The 12,405-nt window shown below is 44.4% G+C and overlaps 1 protein-coding gene across 1 annotated transcript; it reads right to left on the reverse strand.

Moving 5' to 3' along the window:
• Positions 1 to 1,666: 1,666 nt before the first annotated feature.
• Positions 1,667 to 11,075, reverse strand: SLITRK4 (SLIT and NTRK like family member 4). The gene is made up of 2 exons (XM_045870687.2): positions 10,952 to 11,075; positions 1,667 to 7,334 (listed from the first exon to the last, which is right to left on the reverse strand). The coding sequence occupies exon 2, from the start codon at positions 7,282 to 7,284 to the stop codon at positions 4,768 to 4,770; it is 2,517 nt and encodes an 838-aa protein (XP_045726643.1). The 5' UTR covers positions 7,285 to 7,334; positions 10,952 to 11,075; the 3' UTR covers positions 1,667 to 4,767.
• Positions 11,076 to 12,405: the final 1,330 nt, after the last annotated feature.

Raw genomic sequence — 12,405 nt, forward strand, 5'->3', positions numbered from 1 at the left:
GCTCAAAGTATTTAAGCAGTTGTCTCATAGCCCCACTTCATTTTCCCTCTGTAGACTTAGGAACAACAGGCTAAATGTAATCTTTACAAAATTTAAGAAGCCCTACTCTTTCATAGAAGATAGATAACACAGTTTGCCTTCCTGGATTTCCCCTTCTGAAATGCAATCTTATCAACCAGTGGAAACTAACACAAAACAAAATTCAAAATTAGATTAAGGGCAATTTTGTCCCAATACGTTATTTAAAATTCATTTAACCTCCTGTTTGCTTTTAATTTAACAAAGGACAGATAACCAGCAAATACAAAATTGAGGGTTAACAATCATCAGGTGAACTTGATATTTGTTGCCAGTTATTCCCGGTAAGTGAAGCCACAAACAGGATATTTTAGTTCAGCCCATCTGACCATAGTGACTAATTGAATGAGCACTGGAAATGAAGCCAAACCTTCATCTGATACCACTTGTCTACATAACTGGGTAGCCGGGGCCCAAAGCCCTCTGCTCAGTACTCACGAAGAACTAAAATGAGTCATACAATCACGGGATATATATCCTGTGATATGTAAAACATTTAGTCCAAAAGCACTTGTATGTGCTATCTATACTGTTCACTTCTTCAGCAGAGCTAGGTATAAGACCTAAGACCACAAAACTCTTCATTTATATTCTCTGTTTCCCTCTCTCTTTACATCTCTTCCCATAAGGAAATGTGCAGAAGCATTTAAGTAGTCAAGATTGAATATTAATATTTGCTTATCTGCAGTTATGTCAGATCCCAACTGGTTAATGGGAATGGGCTGCCAGTGGAAAGGAACACAGATTGCAAAGATGTCTGAAAAGAAAGCATCTCTTAACGGAGATTTAGCAATTACATTTAATACAAACAGTATTCTAAAGCTCTGTATCTTACCCTCAAATCTAGGTGAAAAGATCAATTTGGTTACTGCTTTATTTCTTCTGAAAGATAATGGAAAGATAAATACATTTAACAAACTGTGGCTTCAGAAATACCATTGTAGCAAACAATTTTATTAATACTTTCATAAAAATGGCATTTAATAAATTCTCTCTGATAGCTTGATGTTATTAAAAGCAAACAAAAGTCATTAAAACAGTTTCTTCCCATGATTTACATTAGCTTTTATAGCATGACTGGATTTTTATCTTATAAGCCAACCTAAAATACTAATAATTAAATCAGGGTAAAAACAATACAATGTGTTTTCTTTACTTTATTTCAAAATAGTGATTATAAATACATTCTTAATATATTTTCTCCCCAGCTCTTTGGATGCGACAACAATAACAAAAAAAAAAAAAAACAAAAACAACTCACTGTGCTCATTTCATACAGTGTCAATGTACAAATCATGCAAAAGATATTATAGATTACTATTACTGCCATACATTTCTAGATGTGTTGTTATTTCCGCAAAACCTGCTGACGTTACTCATGAGGCCATGCCCTGTATAATTTATGCATCCTTATGGCTTAAAGAAACAAAAATGCTTTAAAAAAGCAACAAAAGAAAGCTGGTCTTAAATGATTTGCTAATTAATATATTTATTCAGTTTATTTTTCAGAATGGAAAACTAAATATAGAACATAAATTGCCTTATAGACTTGAATCACTGTATTTTAATAGCTGCTTTCTCATAAAATTATACAAAGATTTACTTTTAAAGAATTGAATCATTTTTATTGATTTCATAAAAAAATAATTTAAAACTTGATTTATATTACACGGACATAATATATTATCTCAGCCCCTTCACTAATTTCATACGATCTAATCTTCTTTGTAATCATTCTAACAGAGTCCAAGCACATGATACAATGCCAAGAAGCCCATGATGTGTCAGACCACATTAGACGTGAGCTCTTCTTGGATTTTCTAGATTTGAATCAAATTCTACCAAAGATGCTGCACTGACATATAGATCATTCCTCAAGGGGTTAAACTAACATCAAGGTTATAGTTGAAGCCAACAAAATGTACAGTATCTTAACTGCTCTTGTTCTCAACTCAAAACTTATGCCTAACTACATTATCATAAAATGTACAACTAGAACTAATGAGAGACAGGTGCAAAACAGTATACACTGTATAATGTAGGCACAATGACTTCAGTTAAGGAAAATAGATTGGCCTTAATCAAGGATTTGTTACTGTCATTCACTTACAGTTAAAACCTCCAAATAACCACACACATTGATATTACTTTTTAAAAAATGTCAAACATTTATACCTTTCGGCAGAAGAGTATGAGATAGCCAATATGCTACAGCAAGCTTTGAGATGGTGGCAGGTACTCTTGCCATTGACAACTGCAGAAACCTTGAAACATCTTCAAAGCATCACCACACTGAATAAAAGGCATCATCCCAATGACCTATTATCCCCAGATCATGGATAGAGCTTTCCGGTTCCTCCCATAAGTGTCTACTTAAGATTCCTTAATCCATACTTTATTGACAGGATAAACTAAAACACTTTCTTTGCAGCCTTTGCGTCTTTATCCTGTCAGTATGCATTAGGAGCCCTTTAATCCATGGATGAATGCAAGCATGGTAATGGCATATTAAAAGTCCTTATGAAATTGTAGATGAAAACACGCTGTTGGGCACACATCTTCGTGTCTTTTCTTTCAAGATCAGAAAGCAAGTATTTGTTTGTATTTTTTTTAATATTCATATAAAGTTTTCACAGACATTGTCATGAAAATTAAAATTACACATTAAAGTTTTAAGAGCACCAGCACATACATATGGAGACAATTTTTCTGCTATTTAAAAAAAAATCTCCAGATTATCTATATGTATGCATATACACCCAAATACACACACAGGCACACACACACACATACGCGCACACCCTCTAAGAATGCCAAGTTGTTGTTGTTGTTTTTTAATCCTGGAACAAACATATAAAGCCCTGAAATTAGTACTTAATAAAGGGACTACTGTTACAACTTTAGCCGCCACATCATTTTGGAAGCTGCACCAAAACATCTGCCACTTGAAGTTCATGAAGAATGTCTATGTTTACCTTCTTGGTCATCTCACTGACTAATATAGTAATTATGAGATGGAGCACAAAGAAATATACATATGTAGGCAGGCCAAGAAGGTAATGTGTTTCAGGATGTCCCTTTGCTAATTGGGAGCTCCTAAAAATCTTCAAATGTCTCCCATTATCAAGTCCTTCCTTTGACCAATTTTGACCATAAAAGTTAACAGCACAAGCAAACACAGTGGCATATCATTTATAGTTGCGGACTGTGAACTCATCTGAGACCAATGAAAGCATTTTACAGTGTGGCTTTGATAGCCGGGATCACCATGATGTTCACTGCTCTACTGGATTATCTGGTAGTAGCTGGAATGATGACAGAACAGGATACTGATGCATACGAGATATAACTATTAACCTTACTCATTAATTTTTTTAAATATTTGTAGTGAAAACTATTTGAATTAAGCTCATAGAATCCTGAAAAGCAAGACAACTGATGGCAAGTAACAACTGCCCCAGACACGATACTATAAAACTAAGGAACTTATTTTAAAATGCACAGTTGGTAACAAATCTGAAGATAATATGCTAAATTCTCAAGAATAGCACAGAACTGTTTTTTTGTATTTTTGTGTTTTTGTGGGGTTTTTTTTTGTCCGTTTCGTTTTTAAATTATACCTGATCACAATGTCCAGAATATTTCTGTACACAGAAGCTTCAGTTTCGGTTTGGTATATTTTTTTTCTGTCTAAATTTATACCTATTGATAAAGTCCCTGTGATCAGGAAAACAAGTCAGGCATATTAAATACATATTAAGGAGTACATATTTTCCTATTTAGTATACAAAGTACTTCATAAATATGAATTATGTTACAAAAATAGCTTTGGGTGCGCTCACACGGTAAGCACTTTGCTAATTTTGGACAACCTTTAAGGATTGTGGGTATTTCACGTAACTGAGAACAAACTCTAATGTTAGTTTAATTTGAGCCTTGTTTAATTCTGATAAACATCATGTATTTCTTCAGATCACCACAAACGCTATGTAACTCACGTTGACTTTTTTCTTTTAGGTCTTATGTATAGACAGGTAATGCTTAAAGTGTTCAAATTTATTTTATAGTTATGTAATGCATGGTATATTTTAAACAAATATTTGCACAATTTAACATTATAAATCCAGCGGTTTCAAGATGCAGGCCATTAAAGTTTACCGATTTACAAATACTATCAAATGTTCTCTCTTTGCATGCTTTTTTTTTTTTTTTAACTTTTCAGATAATCTTTACACAGAGTTGTTACAATGCCACAAATCAAAAGGATTTATTCCAGTTCCACCGACTTAATCTACGTGCAAGATGAAGGACCCAGCTGAGGTACAAACACTGGTACCAGTTTTCTTGAGTTTGCTTTACAAAGCACAAAGAGATGAAGGTTTTGCATTGGGGTACAAAACAGATTTGCCTCTTGAGGTTAAATTCAGTGTATCATGTATATAAAGCATCCCTTTGGCAATAGAGTTTGCAGTATCCCCACAGGACTCCCCAGTATAGGTTTTATGTAGTAAAATCTATTAAGGAAATTCTCGTCTACTGGACACATCTTTGCAGCTACAGTTAATGAGACAGCCTCGGAAACACCTGCCTCTATGCCTATTGATAATATAGTATTTGGAAGTTAGAAGTCAACAAAAGGCACTTTCATCATTAAATAAATGTCCTCTGTATGAAGTGAGATTGCATGACCTAGATCTTGTTCAAAGCTGTCTGCTCCTCAAGGACCTGTAGGTAGTCAGGGGAACTCTGGAGTTTTGCCTTCAGTTCAAAATACTCGCTGTTCTTGCGCTGCTCCACGACAATTTTACTGTGGTTGCCGCCTATCAGTGACTTCTTGGTTTTTTTGTCTTGTTGTTTTTCTGGATAGCGGATCTCAAAGCCACTGACACCTATGCTGTTGTACTCCTTTTTGCTTTCCAGAAAATTCTGAATAAACACATTGGAATCCCTGCTCGGGAATAATTCATCCAGCTCATCAATTGTGCTCAGTCTCTTCCTGCTATCCACGTGTAATAAATCTTTCTCCTTGTCGGCAACATTTCTCATAAGGACTTTCTGTCCTGGAGGATCTGAAAACATGAAGCCGGTTTCTGACTCTTTCAAACCGCAGGTGTGGCTCTTGCTCATCTGCTCTATGGTTTGTGGAATGAAAGCTTCTGTGCTCAGTCCGTCTTTTTTATTGGTCTTGTGGTCATGCTTCCTCAGCTGCAGCTGCATGGAGCCACACTCAGGATTCCCCAGGCCCTCGTGCTTGACCGTGGGCTTCTTGTTTCGCCGCAGCACAAAAACAAGAAGACAGAAAGCAACGAACACAGTTAAGATGAGGACCACTAAGATACTGAGGATTAAAATAGACAGAGGCACCGGGCCACCGGGAGGACTTCGAATGGGACCCAGCGGGGTGGTGAATGTGATGGCAGGTGCAGGGCTCGTGAATGGCGCAGATGGCTTGTTTAAGAGTTTGGGACATAAGATTTCATTTTTGAGGGACTTCAGTTCGATGTTGGCAAACTGAACAGGTGTCTCACATTTCAGCTCTTTCACGACAATCCCGTCATTCAACTTCTCCAGCCACAGCTTTAACGCCACCAAGTCACAAGTGCAGTCCCAAGGGTTGCCCTCCAGGTCAATCTGTGTAAGAGACTGCAGCTGATCGAGGACCCCGCTGACAGGTAAGTACATGAACTTGTTGTTCCTCAGGTTCAGTCTAGCGAGGGGTGCTCCCGAAAAAATGTAAACAGGCAGGCTCTTTAAGAGATTATTGTTTAAATACAGTAACTGTAAATTTGGCATCGAGTCAAAGGTGCCTGCTAAGATCTCCTTAATCAAATTGTATTCCAAATACAGATACTGCAGGTTATGAAGGCCTGAGAATATCTCAGGATAGAGTCTTTCAATCTGATTGCCATTGAGATAGAGCCTGCGTAAATTAGTGAGATTGTGGAATACATCTCCCTTGATCACTGTAATCTGATTGCTGCCTAAATGGAGCAAATCCAGTCCTTCAAACTCGGCAAAGTCTGCGATGTCCACGTCTTTGATGCTATTGCCATTGACATGCAGCTTCTTGGCATTTAAAGGTTTTGGTACCAGTTCAGACATGGACTGTATATTTTTCTCTTGGCAGTTGACACTCAGTCCCAAATCTGAAGGATGTGTTTTGCAAAAGCAAGGGGCCGGGCAAGGTGTCAGGGGAGGCACCCTTGTTTGGTAAGACACAATCTGACTGAGATTGCGATTGGAGAGGGATTTGCCTGCCACGATTCCAGAGATCTTGGAAGGATTTGTGGTTTTCGGTGGTTTGGTCACTAATCTGTGTAAGGATGTTTGGGTCGTGTGACCATTGGGAGTGGTGAAGCCATTCTCCAGCTGAGACGGAGGCAGGATTCGTACATCAAAATCACTGCCCGTGCCCATGGGGCATAATTCTTGTTTGTTGGTCTCTTTTAAAAGCCTTCCGTATAAGTCACTGGGAGTTTCGCAGATAGCCTCTCCTATGTAAATGTTATATGGCATATTCTCCAGCCAAGCTTTTAAAGGCAACAAATCACAGCTACAGTTCCAAGGGTTGTCTTCCAGTTGCAGTTCAACAACACGGCCTATGTGTTCCAGAACTCCGATATAGGGGAGCTTCTGGATTCTGTTCCCTCGTATATCCAGATGGGTCAAAGATGCGAATCGGAAAATATTATCAGGAAGGAATGAAATCAGATTGTCATTAAGAATGAGAACTTTCAGTTTGTGGAGCTTATTGAAGGCTCCTCGTTCAATATACTTGATTAAATTGTAGTCAGCCTGGAGATACTCCAAGTTCTCGATGCCAAGGAAAGTGTCAGCTCGGAGAATCTTTAATTCATTGTTGTTCAAGTGCAACTGCTTTAATGCACTGAGCCCAAGAAAGGCTCCTCCCTCAATGTTCTGCAGCTTATTATTTCCCAGCTGCAGGGATACTGCGTGTGAAAAATTCAAGAATGTATTTGGATAGAGGATATTTAAAAAATTGTTTTGGAAATTGAGGTGATAAAAATTCGACCACGGTGGCTTCAGCTGAGTTGGTCTGTAGACCGAAACTTTCTCGCAGTTGACATAGAGCACATTCTCGACTGACACGCAGGAGCACACGTTGCAAATTTCCACCGATATGTCAGAATCTGCATTTGCGAAGGAAATCGGGGCTGACAAAATCAGAAAGAGCCAAAGAAACATCTTCTTGCAATCAGCAAACAACTTTATGCTTCTGAATAAAGAGAAATAATCTACAAAATAAAAAGAAAACATTTTTTCAATGATCATTACTTGAAAAAGTATTTGCGCTTACATCATACCGTAGTGAGCGTGTGGCTGCAATGGTTAGCTTTGTAGTTTTCTGCAAGGATTCTCACTCAGGTGAACAATAATCACCAGAAATGCCAACAGTTTTATTTCCATACCTGTAGTTTATACATTTTACACGTGCATAACACCCAACAAACAACAGGGGAAAAAGGCTTGATTGTGCTTAAACCTTTACAATCAGAAAATATTTTCTCTACATGGGCTATCAAATTCCACCCTTGAACACAGACCTTTTGCAACTCTAATGACTGATCCCAGGCCATCAACTCTGCCTTTGTAGTTTGTACCACAAAGGCATTTCAATCTGTAGAAGTCTGCTCTCTGGGCTTCAGCTCGATAAGAGGCTGAACAGAGAAGATAGTAGAGCCCGGGATTCAACGGAGGGTGGCAATGGGAGGGACTGGGTTGCTGTAGAGGGGACAGTCAAAAGATCAAGGTAGAAGGAGCCCTGGGAAGAGATCTGCCTGAGCTTCAGCCCACAGGTAAGCACACTGCCACGAACCAGTTCACTCCTGTACATGGCTGCCTTAAAAAACACAGATGACCCAGTGAGGGTCTAGAAAAATAACTGAGTAGGAAATGGCCAAATTTTAATTTCAAGTAAATACACAGTACCTAATTTCCTGTCAGTCATCTCCAAAAGAGTGTGGGGGAGCCTTTTGTCTCTGGGTCCCAGAAAGCAGGAGAGAAACCTGCTTGCTCCTCAATTGCCTAGCTGACGTCCAGACAGCTTTCCCATCCCCCAAGAACTGGCTCTCCTGCCTACCTGGCCCACTTCTATTCCTTTACATGCCATTTTGAACCCAGGTCCGAGGACTGACACTTGGCTCAGGTGCTAATCTCCTTCATTTTGGCCACAGACTAGCACTGCTGAGGAAGAGGAGTTCACACACTACAATCCTTGAGTGGTTTTATCTGCAGCACCAGATACATTTAGTACAGTAAATGTCCTAAAATCATCACTTCCCAAACATCCCCTCCCAATATCACCACCCCATGTCTCTGTCTATAAACAAATCATGAATCACCTAGTGGAGTTTAATGCTTAGCAAATTAACCCCTTGTAGCCATTTCCTTAAATACAGCATGGATATATAAATATATGCAATGTTTCCTGGAAAAGCCTAAAAGGAAAAACAAGCACTGTGCATTTTACTGATGCAATTTTAGCCATGTGAGTCTTTTCCATCTTGAATGGGAAGCTCGCTGCAATTTCAATATGGTTACCACCAAAAATTAATTAAATAAACAAATTACCCAGGAACACACGATGAGGGAATGATACAAAGAAGTGTCACACAGAAACTCCTTTGTTTATTTTGCCCACGAGGAATCAGCTAGTGGTAAAACCAACCATGTCTCAAGGTAGACCATCCATTAGCCACGACCCAGAAAGATTTGCATTTTAAGTAGTTTGGTTCAGAATACAGCCAACACTGTCGAGATGCTCCTTGCCTGCCATATAGACATGCATTTCCCCTATTCACCGTGATAGTTTGATTGACAGTGCAAAAAGAAGTCATAAATTCTTAAGTATGACATCATCCAAGCCAACTTTCATTGTAAAATCAAAATTTCACATGATCATTTTGCCTTCCTATAGATGTGGTTTTCACAGCTATTCTGGTTCAGTTGAGTCATTTCTTGTTACTAACCCCCAGCCAAAAATCAACCAAACTAGAAACAAAATAAAACAAAACAAAAATCCCGAATAACCTGAATTCAGTACAAAAACAAGAACAAGGAGCATCAGCAGATCTGAAATTGCATAAGGAGCTGCCCTCCTCCTCGTAATTTCTACTTTAAATAGCAAGGGGGAGAAAAGCCACAAGGACAAGCTAGGAAGTTCCCAAATGCATCTCCTGTGTAACAGAGAAAGCCGCAGGCAGCTGGAGTGTCAAGCGAGGGAGAGGGGGAGTCGATCGCCAAGGAAGAGGGACCGAAAGGGCAAGAGACCATGGAGTAGTGGTGAGAGGAGGCAAGAGAGCTGGAATGGAGATAGAAAGAGGGCAAGGGGGCACTGAATGTAAGCGAAAGAAACCTCCCATTCACATGGTACCACTAAAACATGCATATTTCAAAATTGGAGGAAAAAAGGAAAATAAGAAAAAAACCCACGAAGTATGAGTTGGGTACCAAAAGCCATCTCTCGGGCTGCCGAGAGCGGCGCGTCTGCCAAGAGCGGCCCGTCTCCCCATCTACCTCTCCGTCTCTCGATCTCTGTGCCCTGCAAGACGCTCGGCTCCCACAGCCGGCCAGGACCGCACAAACCTAGCTAGCCTTACCACATATCCGGCATCCATCCGTGTGCCGTTCCCGGCGCTCCGCGCCCGTGCGGAAGGAGCGGGCCTGAGGGGGGACAGATGCCTGCGGGGGGTGGGCCAAGGTGGCTCCCCAGGAGCTGGCAGGAGAAACCTCTGCCCGCCAGCCTAGGCGGGGGTGGGGGGCTCCGCCAAAAGACGCGGTCACTGTCGCCCCCTGTGCGCTACCTCGGGCCGGCGGCGACGCGGCTAGAGGGGCGCCGGCGATGGCGCGTACCGCAATGTTTTGCCGCATCCCGGTGCCCGGAGCCGGCGCGCAGCCCCCTCCCGGGTCCCGGGCCCAAGCAGCGCCCTCGTGGGTTGGGCAGTAGAGGCGGGGACCGCTCGGGATGTCGCGGGGGCCTTCAGCTCCGCTGCGCACACATTTCTCCGCGCGCTCCCGTCCCACAACGGGCAGCTATTGGAGTTTCCATCGGCCTCTCTAGACCCGGGCGTGCGGTGGTTGAGGGAGGGGTAAGAGACGGCCAGCTCAGGCCACGAGGCCGAGGGCCACTGGGGCATCACTGGCCCGCTTGTCACAGGCAGAGTGACCCGGGGGCTCTGTGGCCGAGAGCGGGGGTCCAGGCTACCCCTCCAACTCCCCCCCCCCCCCCCCCCCCCCCCCGGCCAGCCACAGAGTGCTGCTCTCACCAAGCCAGAAATCAGCTCAACATTTGGGCATCTTGCAAAGTCGCGCTGCCAGCGCTTGCCCGGCTTTGCAGGTCTTTTAGAGTTAGCCACCGGCTTCTCGCGTATTCCCTGTGTTGCTGGGTGCCAGTAATCTCCGACCAGCTCGGGGGCCACTGCCCTGAGCCCCAGATCCACGTCCGCCTAGAGTGCTTGCGAGGGGGGCGCAGAAAACAAAGCCAGCGCAGCGGCCCCGACAGCCCGAGCCGCCCTAGACCAGGACACTTTCCCCGCCGCCCCAGCTGCCCGGGGAGGCAGTGATGTTAAGGACACCGGATTCTTTTGGTCCTCAGGGACTTGTGACCGCGCCGTGGGTAGGCAAGCAGGGTGGTGGTGGGGTAGCCACTATGGTCGCTTTGGCCACTCGGCCGGCCCCAAACCAACACGACCCAAACTAAAAATAATAAGCTACCTGCCCCCCTCCGCGCGTGCGCGCGCGCCCGCGCGGGCACACACACACACACACACACACACTCGTGCTGCTGAACCAAGCGGGGAAGAGGCAGCGAGTGGCGGTGCAGCTCGCGCAGCCCCGCTGGAAATTCACCCACCTCCGGAGCCCAGCAGCTCTCGCAGGGCCCGCCGCGCCGTGATCCGCTCTGCAGTTTCCACGATGGTCTCTACGTGATCCGGGATCGAGCTGCTCCGCGCCGGCTCGCCCGTCAAACCCACCAAGCAGCCCTCGCAGGCAAGCGGGCGGGCAGCGGCGCGCACGCGCGCACCCGGCCAGACACCGCGCGCGCACCCAGCCCCTCGCACACGGGCTGCACCTTTACATACACGCGTCGAATCCCCGCCCCCGCCCCCCCCCACACCCCGCGCACACGCAGCCTCCCTCCCGAAACTCAGGAACCTCGACCCCCGCACATTGCTGAGGCCCCCTGTCCTCCATCCAGACACCTCCACTTGATTCGTCTTCTACCTACACGCCAAGAAAGCGCACTTTCCTCCAGGCATCCGCCCCCTCTTTATGCCTAAAACACCCCCTAGGGAGGAGCGACCCCTTTCCTCACGCGCAGAGACCCCAGTCTCCAAACGCGAGCGCGCCAGCCTCCATCCTCCCACCACATACACGCACACTCGAGTCCTTTCTCCTCCCTCAGTCCCCTAAGAACGAAGGCACACACACACACACACACACACACGGGGCGTTCCTTTGAGAGAGCAACCAAGAACCCAGGCAAAGCCAAAGAAACGTCGGAGTGGGGGAGGGGGGCCGAGGGAGGTAGACAGGGTCGTCGAGTCTACGCGGGATTGAATAATTCCAGGATCGAGGGGGGTGAGTCAACAACAATGACATTCAAAGGCAACAATCGCACTTGGGCTTTGTATAACGGTTACAGTACCTTCGGCTAATTGTCACCCCGCAGATCAGAGGGCTCCGGGAATACTTCTTCGGCAGCGGGCGATCCTGGATGGAGCCTTCTTGGGACCAGTTTCCTGGGATCCAGTAGTATCCTTACTCCCCCTACCTGTCTGCGCGTAAGGGCCTGGGGGCTTTAAGGCAAAAGTGTGAAGCTTTAGCCCAGAGTGAGACTTATTTAGTGGGTTTAGGAGGAGACGGGTTAATTCTCCGCACCTTAGAACTCTGCGTGCCTTCGGTGTAGAACGGGTTAAGCAGGACGATTAAAGAGCTGGGGGTGGGGAGAGGGGGAGAGGGATAGAGGAAAGAGAGGTGTGGGACCGGGAGAGATGCCTCACTTGCGACCAAAAGAAGAAGGAAAAAAAAAAAAAAATCTGCTTTGGCTACTGAGCATGCCCAGTTCCCAGCTCGAGCCCTATAAGGGAGGCATTGTGTGCGTTCCACTTCTCCGGGCTTTGGTGGTGACCAGGAGGGGACTTTGGTTGGGGAGGGTGGTGGTGAATGAGAGGCTTTAGGGAAGGGGGACAAGGTTTGGAGCTTTGGGGGCTGTGCGGGAAGAGAGACCCACGGGATACCTTGGGGAGTCAGAAAAGGAGACAACGGAAGGGACTACGAAAAGTCACTTCAGTAGCCCCCTCACTA

This window comes from Mirounga angustirostris, unplaced genomic scaffold (genome assembly GCF_029215605.1).
Source record: "Mirounga angustirostris isolate CCGP_5_RB_7025 unplaced genomic scaffold, mMirAng1.0.hap1 SCAF_11, whole genome shotgun sequence".
Taxonomy (NCBI): Eukaryota; Metazoa; Chordata; class Mammalia; order Carnivora; family Phocidae; genus Mirounga; species Mirounga angustirostris.

Coding starts and splice junctions, on each gene's coding strand:
- SLITRK4 (XM_045870687.2), bottom strand. CDS start 7,284: ATGTTTCTTTGGCTCTTTCTGATTTTGTCAGCCCCGATTTCCTTCGCA.